This window comes from Ctenopharyngodon idella, chromosome 10, assembly GCF_019924925.1.
Source record: "Ctenopharyngodon idella isolate HZGC_01 chromosome 10, HZGC01, whole genome shotgun sequence".
NCBI classification, from domain to species: Eukaryota; Metazoa; Chordata; class Actinopteri; order Cypriniformes; family Xenocyprididae; genus Ctenopharyngodon; species Ctenopharyngodon idella.
The window spans coordinates 42,877,581-42,899,957 of NC_067229.1; the positions used below are offsets into that span (position 1 = coordinate 42,877,581).

At 35.6% G+C, this 22,377-nt stretch overlaps 1 protein-coding gene across 2 annotated transcripts; it reads right to left on the reverse strand.

The window, feature by feature from the left end:
• Positions 1-9,948: 9,948 nt before the first annotated feature.
• Positions 9,949-21,316, reverse strand: igsf5a (immunoglobulin superfamily, member 5a). Of its 2 annotated transcripts, none has more exons than XM_051910321.1 (10): positions 21,174-21,316; positions 20,689-20,985; positions 20,076-20,154; positions 18,327-18,638; positions 14,449-14,730; positions 14,012-14,131; positions 13,803-13,830; positions 13,585-13,673; positions 11,860-11,909; positions 9,949-10,512 (listed from the first exon to the last, which is right to left on the reverse strand). In XM_051910321.1, exons 3-10 carry the CDS (start codon positions 20,116-20,118, stop codon positions 10,453-10,455), a joined length of 984 nt encoding a protein of 327 aa, XP_051766281.1. In that variant the 5' UTR covers positions 20,119-20,154; positions 20,689-20,985; positions 21,174-21,316; the 3' UTR covers positions 9,949-10,452. The 2 variants fall into 2 exon arrangements, with proteins under 2 accessions (XP_051766281.1, XP_051766280.1); XM_051910320.1 differs by having other exon boundaries at positions 20,618-20,985.
• Positions 21,317-22,377: the final 1,061 nt, after the last annotated feature.

The window sequence follows — 22,377 nt, forward strand, 5'->3', positions numbered from 1 at the left end:
GTTTCCCAGACAGCAACATGGCGTGGCCCAGATCCGGCCCACATCTGGTACATGTGGATTACACGAGGACCAGATGTGGGCCAGATCTGGGCCGACACTATGTTGTTGTCAGGGTTGTGAAGCAGTCTGGCGTAAAATGACGGAATGGTAACAACACTCTACTACTACAACTCTTCCTCTTCTCTAAAGCAGCCCAACACGGCCTCGCCCCCTTTGTTGTGTGTTCCCAGGGGTGGGGTTTATGTAAATTTTGGGGTTTGTGATGTCACCAACCCAGGAAGAAGCTCATTGTAGTCCTTACCAGCCATTTGTTGTAGTCCTTAAAAAGCGATTTCTGTAAAAGAAAATATCTCCCTTTGCATTGAACTTTGAGCTAACGTTGAACTAATTTCACTAAAAAAGTGAAATCATAATCGAGGACGCCTTTAATAAAAGAATATCTTAACACATTATTTGTTTATTAACATATGCATTAATTGTGCATGTGTAATGGAGGCAGTTTTATCCACATTGCTGCATGTGAGCTCGGGGAGAATTCCTGTTTGCACGCTGCCACCCACAATCTAACACAATTTCAAACCGTTTTGGGGCTCAGTGCATCAGATTCGCATATGGTCTTTATAATCGCTGAGCAGCGAGTTTGGTTATCACAGATGTTATAATCTCTCTCAACAGATGAGCTCCATTAAACACAAGCTATTCCTCTGGTGTGGGGGAAAACCAGCTAGAGCGATGCAACTACAGCCAGCTCATATAATTGTGTGACATCTCTGTCTTTGTTCCTCGTATTGCCATTACATTTTTTATTTGCTGGCTTGTTAAATGACAATCGATTGCCTTCCTTTAACACAAGCTGGAAGACTCACTTTAACAGAGACGTTTTAATGGAGATTGGAAATTTAAAGTCAGTCCATGGCATTCTCTATTGACTCACATTTGGTCAAACAAGCCTTTCAGGGCACTTGTCACCATGAATTTTGTGATGAACTGTGTCTAAATGGAAGAAAACCCCTTTTTTATCTCCTTGTTTTTGCATTTCCAGCACTTTAATTCAAATCACAGCCCTGCAGAAGGTCACTGCTCTTTTCTTTACATAAGAGAATTGTGCTCGGGTCTCTGTATTTTTGGTCTTTCCTGAGTAAACAGTGCCGCAGACAGACCCTGTTTAATGGCGCTGCCTGGTGTCATATAATGTCTCTGCTGCCCCCGAGCTCTGAATTTGATAATGACCCACACTGCCTCAGAGTTACACTGCAACACTTTAGTACGATCTGTCAGCTGCAGAAAAGATTGGCTGTGTGTTTTTCAAATATTCCTGGTTAATGCATAGTATGTTCTGTTATAAAAATACATTCCGGTCATCCAGCCAAAATTGACAGCAATAGCACATTACTGTACATCTTCAAGCAAATGCTTAATTAAAGTATACTTCTTGTGATTACTTTTCAGCTATTAATTACACTGACAAAGCTTTGAGAATGCTTAAGCCTTAATTAAGGCCATTCCTGATAGACTATCAATGACCATTAGCAGAATCCTATGAATCATCTCCAATGCATCGCTGGCACAGAAACTGCCTACACTGAGATGACTGCAGGAAATAGAGGAGGAGGGGAAAGCGTTCGTTGGCATTGATACTGCTTGGCTTATATTTAGTGAACCTACTAATGTCTGCGCCCTGTAACTACAGAGGAAACCCCTCTCAGACCTTCTGCCCAGTGTTATTTTGTCATCGCTTCTGTCCATCTGTTCATATATACTGACTATAACTATTGCTTAAATTGAGAATAACTACTAAAGGCCTGTTCATACCAAGAACGATAACTATAAAGATACTATAACAATAACTAGAGTCCACACCAGCAGACAATATTGTTCTGTTTATTCTGAGCGCACACTGCAGTTTTGTCGTATAGGGCTTTAAATGCTTGAGCTCTTTAAAACAAGATGGATTCTGATTGGCTGTCAATGTTTTTTTTTCTCTGTGCTACTATGGTTATATCGTTATAGTGTGGTATATACCCTGCTACATTTAGAAATTTTTTTAGAACTATATCTTTATGAGTTATAGTCATCATTTACTCACCCTCATGTCGTTCCAAACCCGTAACACTTTCGTTCATTTCCAAAACACAAATGAAGATATTTTTATGAAATCAAGAGATATCTGTCCCTCCATTGATAGTCTATGTAACTACCACTTTGTCACTTCAAAAAGTTCATAAAGAGAACGTAAACTAATCCATATGAATTTAGCAGTTTAGTTAGGGCTGGACGATTAATCTAAAAGTAATCGAAACCGAAATTCAGAACCTCAAACCAACGTAATTTTCCCATGTCGGTTATTTCGGTTTTTTAATCCTGTTAATACTTCCCCCTTAAAAACAAACTACCGCGTGTGTAGCCACGTGACTCTGCCCCGTCCAGTCAGCTGCATGAAAGGTACACAAAGGTGAACGCGTCGCCGAGTCAATACACACAGAGACGACGCGCGAACGGTGAGCCTTGCGTCTTCACTAAAGTTGTCAGTTGTATGTGTTTTAAGGTTTGCCATTTTGGACATTTAAGCGATTTTAGACGATAGGATGTGTATTATTATATCGAGCTACCGTGCGCGCGCAGCTGCATTGTGGCACGAACGCTCATACAAACAGTAGCTGCACAAAACGTGAAGATCGCGCGCACAGAGAGGAACGCAGAAACAAGTTGTCAGCGCTGTCCTGTGATTTATCACTAAAATAGCTTAGAAACTCAAAACTTATTATAGCATATATTTTTCTACTTTTCAAGGAACTATTTACAACCCACAGCTTCTCAATTAATAGAGAGACGGTATTACTAATTCACACACGCAATCGCTCTCATACTGGTACTGTAGGCTACTAATTTATCTTCATCTGATTTACAACGAGCAGAAATCTGTAAGAAATGTTACGAACCATAGATAAAATAACTGCTGAAAGTGAGTCGTTATGTCAGATGTTAAGCATACAGGTGCTGGTCATATAATTAGAATATCATGAAAAGTTCATTTTTTTTATTGTAAATTATTTTAAAAAATGAAACTTTCATATATTCTAGATTCCCTACATGTAAAGTAAAACATTTCAAAAGTTTTTTTTTTTTAATTTGTTGATTAGAGCGTACAGCTAATGAAAGTCCAAAATCCAGTATCTCAAAATATTAGAATATTTACATTTGAGTTTCATTAAATGACCATCCCTACAGTATAAATTCCGGGTATCTCTTGTTCTTTGAAACCACACTAATGGGGAAGACTGCTGACTTGGCAATGGTCCAGGAGACAATCATTGACACCCTCCACAAAGAGAGTAAGTCACAGAAGGTCATTACTGAATGGGGTGGCTGTTTACAGAGTGAAATATCAAAGCATATTAAATGCAAAGTTGACTGGAAGGAAGAAATTGGGTAGGCAAAGGTGCACAAGCAACAGGGATGACTGCAAGCTTGAGAATACTGACAAGTAAAGCCGATTCAAATACTTGGGAGAGCTTCACAATGAGTAGAATGAAGCCGGAGTCAGCGCATCAAGAGTCACCACACTCAGACATCTTCAGGAAAAGGACTACCAAGCCACTTCTGAAACAGAAACAACGTCAGAAGCATCTTACCTGGGCTAAGGAGAAAAAGAACTGGACAGTGAACAGTGGTCGAAAGTCCTCTTTTCAGATAAAAGTAAATTTTGCATTTCATGTTGAAATCAGGGTCCCAGAGTCTGAAGGAAGACTGGAGAGGCACAGAATCCAAGCTGCTTGAAGTCTAGTGTGAAGTTTCTGAAGTCAGTAATGATTTGGGGGGGCCGTGACATCTGCTGGTGTTGGTCCATTGTGTTTTATCAAGTGCAAAGTCAATGCAGCCATCTTCCAGGAGATTTTGGAGCACTTTATGCTTCCATCTGCTGACAAGCTTTATGGAGATGCTGATTTCCTTTTCCAGCAGGACTTTAGCACCTGCCCACAGTGCAAAAACCACTTCCAAGTGGTTTGCTGACCATGATATTACTGTGCTTTATTGGCCAGCCAACATGCCTGACCTGAATCTATGGGATATTTTCAAGAGAAAGATGAGAAACAGTTGATCCAACAATATACAGATGATCTGAAGGCTCAATAGTGTCTCAGCAGTGCCACAGGCTGATCACTTCCATGCCACACTTCACTGATGCTGTAATTTGTGCTAGGAGCAAGTCATTTGCTGTAATATGTGCTGCCGACCAAGTATTGAGTGCACAAATGAACATACTTTAAGAAACTTGAACTTTTCTGTTTTGCAAATCCATTTTTTGATTGATCTTAGGAAATATTCTAATATTTTGAGATACTGGATTTTGGACTTTCATGAGCTGTACGCTCTAATCATCAAAATTTAAAAAAAAAACTTTTGAAATGTTTTACTTTACATGTAGGGAATCTAGAATATATGAAAGTTTCATTTTTAAAAATAATTTACAATAAAAAAATGAACTTTTTCATGATATTCTAATTATATGACCAGCACCTGTATTTACAGCAGTACAAACCTTGTCAGTGAACTATGAGGGCAAAAAAAAAAAAAAAAAAACAGAAACAAAATAATAGTTCATTAATCGTAATCGAGGTAAAATGTTTAATTAATCGAGGTTTTGATTTTAGGCCATAATCGTCCAGCCCTAAGCTTAGTCCAAATTTTCTGAAGAGACATGATCACTTTATATGATGAATAGATTTAATTTAGGCTTTTATTCACATATAAACATTCATCAACTCACATCAGTTGTGGTAAACAGAAGCTCAAGCATGTTTGCTTGACGTGCGAGAACCAATGAGGTTCAATCTCGTGTTACGCATCACGTTTGAGCTTCCGCAAGAACCAATGAGGTTTGTTCTCACGCGTCAAGCAAGTACGGTTGAGCGTCTGTTTATGTTCACTTATGAATGTTTATATGTGAGTAAAAACCTAAATTTAATCTGTTCATCATATAAAGCGATCGAGTCTCTTCAGAAAATTTGGACTAAACCGCTCAGATCATATGGATTAGTTTTAGATCTCTTTATGAACTTTTTGAAGCGTCAAAGTGGTAGTTGCATAGCTGTCTGTGGAGGGACAGAAAGCTCTCAGATTTCATTAAAAATATCTTCATTTGTGTTCCGAAGATGAACGAAAGTCTTACAGGTTTGGAACAACATGACGGGGAGTATATGATGACAGAATTTTCATTTTTGGGTGAACTAACCCTTTAACCATGTTTATTTCAAGGCTTTCTCAAGGCTCTATTTTGATTGGTCAATCATGGCATTCAGCAGCCAGATATTTCCTCATATTTGCCCTTGTCTATGGAAGTTTGTTTCTGCCATGGAATAAGACATAAAAATTGTGACTTTTTTTCTCACAATTGCAAGTTTATATCTCACAATTTCAGTTTATTTCAAGTTATAAACTCGTAACTATGACCTTTTATCTGACAATTCTGACTTTTTTTCTCAAAATTGTGAGATATAGCTCACAATAGCCTACTTTTCTTTTCAAAACTGTTTATATCTCACGAATCTTGAGTTTACATCTTTTGACTTTTTTGTGAGATATAAACAGAATTGCGAGAAAAAAAGTCTGAATTGTGAGATATAAACTCACAATAGCGAGTTATAAAGTCCAAATTGTGAGATTTAAACTCATAATTGTAAGGGGGAATTGTAAGAAGTTTTTGTGCAGCAGCCATGCAGTGAAATATTTTTTACACTTTATCATTTAGGCTCATTCACACCAAGCAAAGGTTTTAAAAATCGTTCTAATTTGCATCCATACCAACTTATATGATATCTTTAAAATTACGTCCGGAAGATCTTTTTCCAGCTGATAAATAATAAAAACATTGGCAGCCAATCAAAATCCTTGCATTGACAAACACCACTCTTTTTTTTTTTTTTTTTTTTTTTTTCATAAAATATAAATTATAACTATAAGTTATTATTAAACTTTGTAATGAACAATTATTATAAATATTCAATGAAGACTTTACAGTGACCTCACAACACTACACTTGGAATACACTTGCACCTCCTTTGACTTTCATTAGCTGTGTGCCTTAATGAAGTGTTCAATTCACAGTGGGCTCATTTGAAGTAAATGGCTCTCTGACAATGAATCTCACTGAATTATTACTGGCCTCCTGGAAAACTTGAACATTTTGTTGGAAGAGCTTGGTCCTCACTGCAAATAACTCCATGGAAACATATACATTTTTAATTGGCCCTAATTAATGATGCAAATTATCGATGGCTGAAATGGTGGAGTTGTGTACATGGATCTTCAGTGAACATTTTGAAGAAACCATTAGAGTCTTTCTTAATGCGAATGCTGCACTGCATGAAATTGCAAACAGACCAATGAGATCATGTAGTCTTTACTGCAACAGAGTCAGTAACATAAAAGCTAATAAAACACATAATATATTAAAGTGTCCTTGGTGTTTCCATGGTTTCTACAAAATAAAACTGGAAATTGAGGATAACGTGGGTATGATGTCATTGATAGGCGACACACGGACACGGTTAAAATGGCTTATTTCGTTGGATTTAGGATAATGTAAGTACATAAGTCAACAAAATATATAAAACTGTTCTAGTGGTTTTTGTATATTTTAATCCAAAAATCTTACATATTGTGCCTTTAAGACTGAACAACATGATATCCTAGTTATTTTAGTCCATTACCACAAATAAAATACAGACAAAAAAAATCTTAATGCATGAAATGCCAATTCATTTTAATTTACTTTATTCAACAATCAATAATGTAATCCAGTTAAGGTGCAAATTCTGGCGTTTTTCTATCAAATGTTTCACTAATAAAAACACACTCACACAAAAAAAAATAAAAAAAAATTACCATGATGCTATTTGGACATAGTACTATGGTCATACCATGGTATTTTTAAAATGTTGCATAGACATACTATGGTATTCTTTGAAATGCATGGTAAATGGGTATCATTCCGTATCATAATATAACAAAGTACCAGAGTATATATATATATATTTTTTTTTTTTTTCAATGGAACAATGGTCATACCATGAAATTTAAGATATTTACCATATTTTGTACATGTTCTACATAAAAAAATAGCATATTCTTTCATATGAAGTACCATATAAATGCAATGCTACATGAATACATGATATATGGTAATCATTGCATACCATGATGTTAAAATATAGCAATTGATATTTAAAATACCTTGGAGTACCATGCAAATACCTTATTGCTATACGGTAATCGTTTCATGGTACAGTATATATCAAAGTTTTTCTTTTTTTCCTTTTAAATGTAGCCCTGGTCTTGCCATTGTATTTCAGATATTTACCATGTGTTTTTTTTTTTTTTTTCATGTAAAATGACCTCTTATTCTTTCACTTACTTTTTACCTAAAGTACCATATAAATAAAAAGCTATATAAATACATTATATGGCCTATGGTAGTAATCAGTGCCAATTTACCATGGTGTATATCAAAATACCATGATATTAAAATTGATATAGCTATTGATATTTAAAATAGTACCATGCAAATACCTTACTATATGGTAAACATTCAGTGCCATGGTACAGTATATATCAAAGTACCATGTTTTTTTATTCTTTTTAAACGTAACCATCATCATGCCATTATATTTAAGAAATGTACCATGTTTTTTACATGTAAAATGGCATCTTACTCTTTCACTTACATTCTAAATACCATATAAATACATTATATATGGTAATCATTACCATGGTGTATATCAATGATATACCATATTAGCTATTGATATTTAAAATACCTTGGAGTACCATGCAAATGTCATGCTATATGGTAATCTTTCAGTGCCATGGTACAGTATCTATATTAAAGTACCGTGGTTTCCTTGAAATTACCAGCTGATACCATCAGATACACGGCATCGCCACATGGTTCTCCATGATGTTTTGCTTCACATTAATGTAGAATAAAATTGGAGATTCTCCATATCTGTGTTTTTAAGGTACACAGTGCAGGTTACATAACAGGAAGTGACTTTGGTGTGGTTGTAATGAGTGGGAGAATATCAGCTGCTCGGCCAGCTCAGATCTGGGTGGAGTGAGGCGTGAGGAAGAGGAAGACTCCACTGCTTAACAAGCCACAGGGGGATAGATGCCAGCCTACAGCTGGCCATTAAGCCAACTTTATTTATTTATTTATGAACATTCATTATTTTTTAAGGGAAAAGATGAAAGAGGGCTAATATTCACACACACACTGACTGCACAGCTCTCGGATAAGAATGTCAGATACGCACTGCAGTGAGATGTTCTACTAAAGGAACGATTGAAAAAGCACCTCCAAAGAGCAGCACGCTGATTTGACATCTTAGGAAAGCAGAACGTTTCTGTCTGTTATCTATATGTCTGTTCTGTTATTTAATATATTCTTTATCTTTGTGGCTTCTGAAAACATTTTTGAAATCTCTTGAAAACACAGAATAATAAAGTCAACTAATACACACACACACATCAAGGGACTTTGCACATATTCTGTGTTTTATGGGGAATTTTCTTAGACATAATGATTTTTATACTGTACAAACTGTATATTATATTCACTAACCCTAACCCTACCCCTAAACACAACCCTCACAGAAAACTTTCTGCATTTTTACAATTTCAAAAAATATTAATTAGTATGATTTATAAGCTGTTTTTCTCATGGAGACCAAAAAAATATGTCCAAGATCAAAGATTTTTGGTATTACTATCCTTGTGGGGACACATTTTGCACATCCACACACACAATGAGTGTATATATTATATATATATATATATATATATATATATATACAGTCAAACCAAAAATTATTCAGACATTTCTGATATATTTTTACTAGTGGGTGCAGGACACTATATTTCATTTATGTAAGTGAGGATAGCAGAATAAAGTAAACTGTGACATATTATACCCAAAAATTCTTCATACAGTGGACTACCAGTAAAATTGATAAAAAAAATTTAAAAAATTATTCAGACACTTTGACCTGACCATGTTTTGCTTAAGTGTTATCTGACATAATTAAGATTATTTTTTTCTGACACAGTTTAACTCTGAGATCTTGTCATATTTTATTACCAATTTTTAAACTATAGTAAATAAACTGTATTAATGAATGAAATGTTCAAGGTGATATATACATACACACACACACACACACATTCATAAATATACATATATAGAGAGGGAGAGAGAGAGAGAGATTTGACAAATTAATAAAAACAATTGTACAAAAAATGTGTTTATTTTTGAATACATGAGAATCCATATAAATATGTTGTCTATCAGACAAAAATAATTAATATAATTTTCAGGATTTTTGTCTTTTTTTTTTTTTTTTGGAATAAAAAATCCAAACATCCTGAGAAGCAAAATAAAACCTGTGTAAGATATTAAAAGAAATATCTTGAATTAGTTTAGAATTAAGTTAAATACATTCTTCTCACTGGAATTATTTTCTTATTTTAAACATAAATCGAACAAAATATAGTGAGATTTAAGCTTAAAACAAAGGGGAAAAACAGGTAAGATTAATCATTTCACCCATTCTTTCAAAATCTGTAAAATCAAAAAGTGCAGATAAGTGAAAACTACACATAAGGTCTCTGTAAATTTAATCTGAATTTGATATTATGAAGTGATCAGAATCACATAGTTCCAATCCGTTTCATAATACTTCACTTTATCAGTAATATAATTGAGCAGTTTAAGCAGTTTTCCCCCTGTGGGAAGTTAAAGATCAGTGGTTTAGATTAATTGTTTAACCGCATCATGCTCCATGAAGCATGATGTGTCACATAAGATGTGTCCTCTCTAAACACTTCACATGAAAAATCTTTGGTTTAATTGTAAGCAGCTATAAAAACAGGAAGCAAAACTCTCACGGCGTGTTTTGTGCCATATGCTGATGGTTTTATAATTCTGGAGAAAACAGGATGTTGTTGATTCAAACAAACCTGCTGTGAAAATGCAAGCATCCGTTGCATGCATTATGCACATGCAAGGATATACAATAAATCAACACAACATCTGATATACTTTGTTCATATGACTATTCAGACATGGGTGGATTTTAACCAACCCATTGGCCGCACTCACGATCATGTTTATCTTTTAAAGTCCATAAAAACTAAAAAGTGAGTTCATTATGTGAAACATGCATTGGTGGTAAAAATACAGTATTCAGTTGGGTCCAAAGGTCTGAGACCACCGAGAAAATGCTACTGTGTTCCAATAAATAATCCTGTGCAGGTGCTGATATAAAGTCCCTCGTGCTCTTTTTCTTCTGTAATTAAACCTAAAGTGATGATTTTATGCACAAGAGAGAAGAAGAAAGCCAGAACACCTGCTGTCTGTGAATTCCAACAGAAAGGTTCACCAGTCAGATTTAGTCTCTAGACGATGGTCATGTGTCTGTGCTTCTTGGGACCATCCTCAGAAAAGCCATCAGGCATCTGAAACACCAAAGATTTGTATCAGATTTGGAGTCTTGATAATTAATCATGCTTACGAAATGCTTGGAAATGTTAAAGTCAACATGAAAAACACTCACAACTCATTTTACTTCCATAATACGGCATATTTCACAAGAGAAAAAATATTAGGTGTTGATAAAAGATTATTGCAGTGCTCCTATAGACCCTTTTCAAATTTCCGGGTTTCTCAGAAGCGGAAGTCATCATAGTTGGGTAAAATTCTATAGCGGTGAATGAGAGAATACATTAAATATATTTTTTGTGTTTCCATTTGCTCAAATAGCAAAAGAAAAACTCCACTATAGCGTTTTCACAACTTTCAAAAAGAGGAAAAAAATAGAGAGTGATTGATAACGGCAGTCAGAAGAGAGAAAGATGTCATTTTTACTGTCACTCCCATAGCTGCTGTATTAGAAACACCCTCACAGCAGCGTTAACTAGATTTTTGTAATTTGATGCAAAGGTAATATAATACTAAGTATAGTGTTATAAATGTACCTAAGTTGTTTTAAAAATGAAAACTTTGCAGGATTTACGATATTGATTACCGTTAAAACGCGTCATCACAGTCTGTTAAAAGGGTCCATTATGCTATTTTAAAGGCTACTCATTTTGTTTTGGAGGTCTCCTACAATAGGTTTACATGAATCCAAGGTCAAAAAACACTTTAAATTTTCTCATAATATACATTGCAGCATCAGCTCTTTTCTCAAAGTGTCTGAAACGGTTCAATTAAGGATTCAGTCTCTTTAAACCCCGCCTTTCCGAGAGCCTACTCTCCTCTGATTGGTCAGATGGCCCCGTCTGTTGTGATCAGTCTAGCGCTTACAGCGCGTATCGGAAACATAACGTCTGGATCTTTCTCAGCAGTTGATAAACAGTGATACGAACAGTTTTACCATATCACTTTCCCTTCCTTTTGAAGTGCATGCAAAGTGGATTCACAGCACAGAAAACTGCATCTTCTCGACATGTCAACAACACCAACCAAACTCTTCCAGGCCTCAGCTACAACTACAGTGTTTGAGGGCGGAGCAAAGTAGACGCTGTTCACAGGCAGCCAATGAAGACCATAGGCTGGCATTATGCCAATTTGTACAAACCTATAGGTTTGTGCTGTAAGTAAGACTGGAATTACTAGTTAAGTTAATAGCTGACAGTTAATATCTGAAAAAGCATAATAGGAGCACTTTAATAAAGCAGCTTTGTCTTTGGAGTAATGCACACTGATGAATCATTCAAAGCAAGATCAGGAATATGTGTTAAGGAAGTAAATATTTGAAGTTCTGGTTTCATGTTGACTTTAAGCTTGATCTGAGGCATCACCTGATTTTTGTTAGAATAGTTCGTATACCAGACTCCGCCGTTGGTGTGTCCTGCAGTAAAGAGAAGCAAAGATTTATATTTATCATGATTGTTTATAGCACAGAGTTCATTCATGCTTTCATGAATCCTCACATTAAAATAAATGAAAATGAAAGAAAGTAAAATGAGGCATCTTGTGTGCAGAAACATCATGTCAGATTTTTGAGACAGATTTTTGAATGCAATCAATAACTTATTCATAGTTTCTATGTGATGTCATACGCCCAGAACGCCCAGCTGGAGGGCAAAACAAGGCTTTCCTCCATTGCTCGCCAGTTATTTTTACAAGGTTAGTAAGTACTAATGTAGTCAGACAGTGATATAAGACCAAATTCAATATGCACCTTATTAATTATGCATACTATGTACAGGCAACCAAGAATGAACCCAGAATATAAACACAAGTATTTTTCCATAGAAAACCATTGTAAAGAAAACGCTTAACCATTTAGTGCAGTGCGTTCATATTCTGGGCTCGCCTGCTCGCCTGTATGCAAGTAGTATGTAAGACATACTGCTGCTGCACAAATAGTATATATTAATTATCATAGCAGTTCTATACAGGTGGAGCTGGGGAAGGTGGAGGGTTTTAGACAAACTCTGAAGCGTGCTGCAACAGCTATAGTGAATGGTAACCAGACATTTAAAGGTGCAATGTGTAAATTTTTGTGGCATCTAGCAGTGAGGTTGCGAACTGCAACCAACAGAGCTCACCCCTCCCTTTTGGAGAAGCTACCGTCTGTCCGACACAAAGCTGTTGTCGACTGAGACAGCAGAGAGTACATTACCAGTGAAGCAATGAGGTTTCTTCTTACTTCTAACAAAGAACGGTCTCTGCTTCTAATAAACCTGCTTCTAATCTTCTACTACTACAACTACTTTGTGCGTATTCAATGTAGTGACGATGCAACCTGCCTCTAAAAACACGAACAATTTAGTAGAAGAACAACATAGTGACTAAACATTCTGTAGAGCAGTTTGTCCGTTTAGGGCTGCTGTAGAAACATGGGGGCGCAAAATGACGACTTGATATGGAGGGGGGACCCGCAGTGTATGAGATAGAAATGGCTCATTCTAAGGTAATAAAAACATAATGGTTCATTTTGTAAGGTCTTTATGTACCACTGAAAACATAGTTATGTATATTATATTGCATTTCTGTCAATAGATTCTGCCAAATTTTACACATTGCACCTTTAAATGTTGAGCAGCAAGCTTATTGGCTGTAGATGCAACATGAACCAATCAGCTTGTACCAAGTAGTTAACGCTGTAAATATCATCAGCTTGCGTTAAGGACCCATCAGCCTGCGCCATCTAGAGTTTCATGACAAAACTAGACACACACACACTCATATATATATATATATATATATATATACACACACACATATTTTGGTACACCTATCATTATGAGGACATTCCATAGGTATAATGGTTTTTATACTGAGCTAATGACATTTTCTAGTCCCTAACCCTAAACCTACCCATCACAGAAAACTTTCTGCATTTTTAACAAAACAAAAATTTAGTGTCTTTATTTAGCATACATAATGTAGGGGGCGTGGCCTGAAACCTGAATACACACCACAATATAAAGACTTTGACTCATCATAATGTACTGTAGGTCAAACCAGCACATACATACATAAGGGATGATAGTGTGTGTTTGTTTATGCATACACACCATCATGACCATCTGTAATATATCCTTGGTTGTCCCGTACTCCCACATCTTGTGTGCCAGGCGTCCTATTCTGGGACTGGACTTGTGCCCTGAAACGGAAGCCCAGACCTGTTAGCAAGCCACTTACAACAATAAAGATTTTAAAAGAAATGATTGCTCAATTTCACATTTATTTTGTATTTTCAATCACTCTTAAATCCAAAAGACACATTTCTCACCTCCTGACCTCCTCTTGGTAGCTTGATTCTGTAGAAAAGAAGAAATAAATGAGCTGATACCAGTTAATTACTTAAACAAGATAAGTCGTTTGGCTAGCTAGTATGGTCCAGTTAGCTTATCACAACTACACAATCAGACAATTTTTGCTTTGGGATTCTGGCTTACTATATAATATGAAAATTGGGATTCATAACCAACAAATACTCACTTTTCTTCCTTCTCTTGCAGAAGAAAAAAATTCCATAGATGATTAGAAACAAAAGAGCAGCAGCACTGAAGGCAACAGTGACAGCGATCAACACCGTCTGGTCTCTTTTAGCAGACTTTTCTTTAACAGAAAGAGATAAGAGAATCATGCATCCTCTTCATCCTTTTAAAGCATCAAACAGCACAGCAGAGTTATCTTTGCAATTAGCCTTGAAATACTAAACTTGTGGCTGGATTGGTGTTTGCAGTGCCCCCTAGCTGTTCCTGGAAGTAACTGTTTCACATTTGTGTTTTTTTTAAAAACGACATGGAATCAAACTTGACCCTATATACTTTGTTCTACTATGTTTTCAGATTTTGTTTGTGATCATTATTAGAATAGAATTTAGAATGTATGATCTATTATATTTGCTGATCACAAATGTTTATTGTTCTTACCGACGGTCAGAAAGACAGTGTTGCTTTCCGGTGTGCTCAGGGCAGGTACCATGACCAGACACTGAACAGAAGAATTTTTGACGGCACTGACCGTCAATGTGCAGCTGGAGTTAAACAGACTTCCCTGTGTTTCAGAGCTTCTGTTGCAGGAATTTTCCACTCCATTTACAGACCAGGACATGTTGGGCTCCGGAAACCAGCCCACGGCCCGGCACCGGAACTCCGTCTGAGCTCCTTCCGTTTTGGTCTGATTTCCACCTACGATCTCGACACTGCCACGTTCTGGGGAAGAACAGAGCAGAATTATCTCATCAAACACACACTCTACCCTAATCACTATGGATTTGTGAGTTTGCTTTAATGACGGTTCAGCCTGTTTTGAAACATGGTCCACTTTAATTAAGAAGTAGATTATTATTGATTATCTGCACTTTGAGATGTAATCAGATAATTTCCCACGGGACAGCAGGACAGGTGAAAGCAGTGACTCACAGGTGTAACTGATAACATCTCGGTTTTGTTTTGCCTTGTGCTGCACTTTGTACTTTCTGTGGTCTACCATAAAAGCACTGACAGATCTTGTAAGGAAAAAAAACTTTCACTTACAATGATGCATCAAAGAATGAAGAAATTACATAAATGTACATGCTTGCCAAACTCACAATTTCCCAAAATTGCTATATTATTTTGGCTTTCTGTTGATGCTTTTTCAAATTGAAATGTCTGATACTGATGGATGATACATATGGAAAAACAACAAAAGATCCATTATGAAAAAAATATGATGTTATCTTCATGTTTGAAGAAAACATTGATCTTGCATCTGACAAGAACTTGCTAAAAAGGAAAAAAAGAGCAAAATTAAAGGTAGGGTAGGCAATTTTTGGAGATCCCACCCTTCAGAGTGTCTCTAAAGCCACGCCTCCTTCAAAACACATAAACGCATACAGTAGAGAGCAAACAAAAGCATCATGAGAGACGGCATTAAACTACCTCATGTCTCAAAGCACATAATGAAAATGCTGCAAATTCATTTTGGCGTAGATAGTGTTGCCATTGAAATGCATAAATTCGAGTCACGAACCACTCAGAGCATAGCCCTTATGTAGCCCCGCCCCTTTTCAGCGCTGTGCTCGTTGTCTTTTGTACTCCGGTTTGTATTTCCACAGCGATCTTACATATTCCTGAATGAACTGCTCGTTTTAAAACGCGGGGTCACCGTGATGCAACCACAAAGGGCACTTTTACTTTCGCAATCAAAGGGGCAGGGGCTTAAGTCAAACGGGGCTGCATACACAAAAGCCTTCTTACCTAATTCAGATCTAGCAAAAGGAACAGAAAGAGTATAACAGTTTTGAGAACGTAGAAAATATTTCTCAACAGTTTTCTGTTGAATAAGACAGCAAAGATATGAAGGCAACATCCCCAAGATGGCTTTATAAATATTTAAGTACCAGTGCATTTTTCTCCTACTCTGTTATACAAGGTACAATGATGAGTTGAAGATTTACAATTTAATATAAATCTTAGAGCACCATGATAAACAGCATCTAAAGTAGAGAGAAGATATAATGGTGCAAACTGATACACTACGTCGCCATAATCAAGTACAGATAAAAAAAAGGAGCAGAAACCAATTTCTTTCTTGCATTAAATGACAAACAAAACTTGTTCTTAAAATAGAACACAAACTTAATTTTCATTTTTCAGTTCAGTAATATGAGAACCAAAAGATAAAACATCATCAACAATGATGCCAAGATATTGTACTCTTTTACTAATTCAATCACGGTACCTTGTAGGGTCTGAAGAGAGATTAAATTACCTTCAAGTTTTTTTGAACCTGAAAATAACATATACTTGGTTTTATCACTATTCAGAACAAGTTTTAAACCGGAAAGCCATGATTGGATGACGTCAAAAGCTGACTGAAGCTTATACAGGGCTTGCTGCCCAGAAGAAGCACTACATTACATAATAGTATCATCTGCATAAAAATGAAGGTTAGCATCTTGAATGTCATAATCGACATTTATATAAATAGTGAATAAGAGGGGCCCCAGCACAGATCCTTGGGGAACACCTTTAGCAGTCTCCAATGAATCAGATAGTTTACTTTCAATTTGTACACATTGAGTTCTTCCACTTAAATAATTTTTAAACCAAAGAATAACATAACTTGATAAACCAATGCTTTTCAATCTAAAGTAATATATTATAAAAGTAATATTGAATATCATTTGGATTAGGAGAAATTTGGCGAGAATATTTGAGTTTCTATTGCGATCTTTGACTATCTTGGCAAATCTGAGAACAGTTTTGGACCTTGCTGAAATGTTACGTGAAATTCCTGGGAAGTTTCAATTTGGTCTCCTTATTCTCTCATTGTTGTCTAGGAGAAACAGTTACTCCTGTTATTTAGTTGATAGATGCGTTTTGGTCCACAAGGGTTAAATTAGTGCTGATGAGTGCATTAGTGTAGATATATTTAAGAAGACAGTCTCTGGGAATGCTCTAGCTGCATTTTACGCTCTGTCATGCATAAAATTGCTGAGTAATGCTTAAAGGTTGTAAAAAAGATCAGCATATGGATGTAGGTGCTGGAGCTCACTTAGGCTCAAAGATGAAGCCTGAAGCAAGAAGTTAGGAGCTGTTGTAGAGTGTAATTTAACATTCAAACCATGACGAAAATCATTAAGGCTGCAGTCTTGCATCTGAGAAGCAGTAGTCTGAACACAGAGAGTTTTAATAAACTGACTCCTATTAAATCTGTAAAACCACAGGCAATCTGTAGAAAATGCAACTCAAGAACAAACACAGTGGAAATAAGAGTAAAATAACACTCATTACAAAGCTTAAGAGAGATCAAATCATACATTTGTGTTTGCCTGCTTTAAACTGTTTACTTGGATCCTTGTTTAATGTTCTTAAAAAGACTAGAAAGGCCTGGATCATACGGTTCAAAAAGATTCAGCAGTCCCCATGTAAATAAATTTGTTTGTGTGACGGCAAAGCTGAATTTACAGCATCATTACTCCAGTCTTCAGTGTCACATGATCCTTCAGAAATCATTCTAATATGCCGATTTATTATCAATGTTGGAAACAGTTGTGCTTCTTAATATTTTTTTATAACCTGTGATACTTTTTTAGTATTCTTTGATGAAAAGAAAAAGAAAAAAAAAAGAACAGCATTTATTTAAAATAGAAATCTTTTGTAACAATACACACTACCGTTCAAAAGTTTATTTTTTTGAAAGAAATTAATACTTTTATTCAGCAAGGATGTGTTAAATTGATATAAAGTGATAGTAAAGATTTATATTGTTAGAAAAGATTTCTATTCTGAATAAATGCTGTTCTTTTTACCTTTTAATTCATCAATGAATTCCAAAAAGAGTATCACAGCTTCCAAAAAAATATTAAGCAGCACAACTGTTTCCAACATTGATAAATAACTGAGTATCAAATCAGCATATTAGAATGATATCTGAAGGATCATGTGACACTGAAGACTGGAGTAATGATGCTGAAAATTCAGCTTTGCATCACAGAAATAAATTATATTTTAAAGTATATTAAAATAGAAAACCATTATTTTTATTTGTAATAATATTTCACAATATTGCTGTTTTTTTCTGTATTTTTGATCAAATAAATGCAGGCTTGATGAGCATAAGAGACTTCTTAGTAGTAGTAATGTTTCTAAACTTTTGACTGGTTCTGTATATATAAATTATTTTCTTTAACACTTATATTTCATATCTCATATTTCACTCTCTGTATACACCAAACATACTCCATACGTCATGTGTTTGTGTATCATAGTGGCATGGATCAGTTGAAATGAGTCACAATAGAGCTTCAGACACTGCTCACCTTGTACAGAAAGAGTGGACATCTGAAGCTCTCCACCCAAAACCTGACAGGTGACTTCACCAGCATCGCCTATCTGCACGTTGCTAATTATAAACTCCCATTTGTAATTTCCAGGTGTGGTGAAATTTGTGGCATAAAAACGGTCTGTGCTGTTCAGCACCCCAGATGTTTCTATAATGGTGAGAACCAAGAGTCCATTGACTGTCCAGGTCATGACGGATGTGGGCTGGGTTGAACTGCAATTGAACCGAGCCTTCGAACCACTGAGCACTGCTGCATTTAGAGGCTGGAGCTGCACCTCAGCCGACACTCCTGCAGTGAATTTGACAAAAATCAAATGATTCAGAACACTTACACAGATTTGGTATTTAGAACCAGTTATTCAAAGCATGTTTTTTTCTTCTTATCATAAATAATTTTTCAAGTAAATAAGCATTGTGTGTCATTATATTTTAGACCTTCTCTGGTTGTCCCTTTTTTGAAATAAAACAAAAGTGCATTAACCAAGAGCTGAGCAAAACTAGACCGGGGCTAGTTGTCACAAGGGCTATATGTGACCCTGGACCACAAAACCAGTCATAAGGGTCAATTTTTTGAAATTGAGATTTATACATCATCTGAAAGTTAAATAAATAAGCTTTCCATTGATATATGGTTTGTTAGGATAGGACTATTTGAATATTTGTCCGAGATGCCGCTATTTGAAAATCTGGAATCTGAGGGTGCAAAAAAATCAAAGTATTGAGAAAATCGCCTTTAAAGTTGTCCAAATGAAGTCCTTAGCAATGCATATACACTCACAAAAATAAATTTTTGATATTATTACGATAGGAAATTTACAAAATATCTTCATGGAACATGATCTTTACTTAATATCCCAATGATTTTTGGCATAAAATAAAAATCGATAATTTTGACCCATACAATGTATTGTTGGCTATTGCTACAAATGTACCCATGTGACTTATGACTGGTTTTGTGGTCCAGGGTCACATATGAGGTTTTGAGTCAAAAGTCCAAAATTAATATCACACATTTGTGGGTTTTGTGTGTGAGCCAAAATTACACAAATGTTTGTTTTTTTCTAGCTGTGAGATTTTGTGAAATCTGTCCTTCGAAATAAATTTCAATATAATATTTTTGTACTTTTCTTAAATGACAAATTGTCACACGTTTTAAATGTTATCAATTTACACAATTTAATTATTGCAATATTTGTTTTTCTTTTTCAATTTTGCTTTTTAATGGCAGGATTCATATATTGTGACAAAATCAAATATAAACCCATCCTAAGAAGTACTGATCAGAATAAAGTGTGACAACTTGCCCCAGTCTGCATTCCCATTGAAATTCTCATTACTTTGTAAGATTGCACTTATTTCAATGTCTGCAAAAAATTACATTGTATTAAAATTCCCTGAAATTTATATTATATTATCTCAAAACCACTCTGTAGTGGTGTGTTTTCTCTTCATCAGTATTTGTATAAATAAAATTAAATTAAATGTACTTAAGAAGCAAAATTGTTTAAGATAACAAGACCTGTTTTCAAATAATATAATTTCAGAATGAATTTTGTGTGGTTTACACTTAAAAAAGAAAAAAAAATTGCCAGTGGCTGGGGAAAAAACAAGTAAATATATCTTGTTTTAAAGATAAAGATATTTTTTACTGGAAAACAATAAAAAAATACTGATTAAGAAAATTATTTATTTCAATGCATGACTGTGGGTGAGCATGAAAACTCACCCTTGGTGATCAGAAAAAAAAGACCCAGTGTAAAAACGTCCATGTTTCCTCAGTTATCATCACACCAGCATCCACAGCCCTAAAATGAACGCACACAATTGTGAAACAGGCAGGGCAACTGATGGGACACAACCCTGAAATAAATAGTACTTTTATTTGATTGTCTTCAAGCGTCAGGAATTCCTCATTTGTTATAGTACATTAGGTGTGTCTGTCATATCTTATTATATTATTAGTTAATCACAAATTTGTCACAAGTACCAGACATTCCAGTCATTCAAACTATTAAGCTTTTCTGCTCAAAACATTACTAATATTACCCACAATGCCTTTATATCTATTAACTATATATACATACATACACATATATATATATAGGTGCTATCGCATATGAGTATATTTTGTCTTTTACTACATTATTTGTTTAGTACACACCCTAGAACAGGTAAGTGTTGACAAATTTTAGATTTTAAAACACATGCTTCTTTTGAAACAGTGAACTTAAATGTTATTCTAGTAAGAATTCTTGAGCAACAACATACCTCAAAAAGATTCCATGGAATTAATCAAAATATTAATATAGTAAAAGAGAAACACTTCTTCGTCAGATCACCTGTATCACCTGTCGGCCTACAGAGGGGCCAAAGTCCAGCTGGCTGCTGCTCGTCATGTTATCAAAGACATGTTACGTCTCCATGCAGTCGAAACCCATCGAGCCTGTCTGCTTTGCATATGTCTGCAGATCTCGTGAGGATTTGAAATCACGTTGACATGTCAAACAAGGTGGTCCGTCTACCCAAAAGATTACCTTTGGGGTGCATGAGCCCATGACCCATCTGTTTGGGTTCACACAAAGCTGTATTTGAATGCAGTTGATTTAAATCCTCTGAAACAGACACACCCAGTTTCACTGAAAAAAAGAGTTGACAGTGTCAACAGCAGTCATTCCTGGAGCTCAGCAGATTTATAGATCAAATCTCCATCACTATCTGTGCAAAGCCACTTCTACAGGTGATGTTCACATACCTAAACACAAAAAAAGACATTGAGAAAACCAGGAAATCTCAAGGTATTGAGAAACTGTGTTTGTTTAGTTACCTGGGCATCAGCTGCTTGTATAGTGTACAGAGAAGGACATATGCAAACAGGTAACAATGACGTTGTCAGGCCTGACACACATAGGCCTATTCTGCTTATACACGAAACTACATGCCCTGTGGCTCAGGGACACACTGTATTTGGTTTCTTCACCTGCAACAGAAGAGACAAATGATAATAAATCACCTTAGACTTTGACGTGACTGGGTTTGTGCTAACAGCTACTCAATCATAGGAATAAAACCAAACCCTTTAGGAGAATGTACAAAGGTAAGAAACGTACATTTATTAAGATTTACATATTTGACAGATCCTTTATCTGAAGTGACTTGTGCATTCAAGTTATACTTTTGTTCTGTATTTTCCTGAGAATCAAACTGATGATCTTGATGTGCCATGCCTTAACGGTTGGTGTTATTTTTTCTGTGGGAAAAAAAAGTATATTTTGTTAATTTCAATGACATTATATCACAATTTCAAAATTCCCTGATATTTACAAACTACAACAAAATATTTATACATAAATAAAGATGAATAAGTATCCTTTAAATAAGAATAATCAAAAATAATCAAAATTGATTTCAAATATAAGGATAAATCTTTAACAAAATGTATGCTCAAAACAAGAAAATTTGCCAGTAGGGTAAAGAAAATGTAAATACCATGTACATGTATTTTGTTTTAAATGGAAAAATACTGATTAGAAAAATTATTTTGCAATGTTGAAATTGGTGACCTAGAGACTACTATTGGTGATCTGTGATTATTATTATATTTTTAAGATGTATATTTTTATACTGCCTTGTCAGATTGGTGACCCTGCTGTATCTGTGTCTGAGTGAGTGTTTAACATTAAAGGTGCAATATGTAAGATTTTCTGTCCTCTAGAGGTCGCTAGAGGCCTATTCAAAACAAAGACGTAGCTTGATGACGCCAAGTTTGAGCACGGAATCTTGGGACATGTGGTCTTCACCCCACAGCCGGTGGAAAACAATTGGGATAGGACGCGGGAAGAAATCATGTTCATGGATGCTATTATTAACGTTACTGTAGTATGAAGCAGAGCAGGACCGAGTGTTGCGGGAGCTGAACGAGGCCGCTGGAGCGATTGCGCAACACACGCCGCGAGCAACGGAACATTTATTATGCCGCAGTCACCAGCGCTGCTTCTGCTTTTCCGGTCATGAGTATGAGGTAACACAGC

What these genes read in the sequence shown, in the direction of transcription:
- igsf5a (XM_051910321.1), bottom strand. Translation starts at nt 20,118, where the DNA reads ATGGACGTTTTTACACTGGGTCTTTTTTTTCTGATCACCAAGG. An exon ending in TACCAAGAGGAGGTCAGGAG is followed by an intron (nt 13,674 to 13,802) that starts GTGAGAAATGTG and finishes CTTCCGTTTCAG; the next exon opens with GGCACAAGTCCAGTCCCAGA. An exon ending in TATTACAGATGGTCATGATG is followed by an intron (nt 11,910 to 13,584) that starts GTGTGTATGCAT and finishes TCTTTACTGCAG; the next exon opens with GACACACCAACGGCGGAGTC.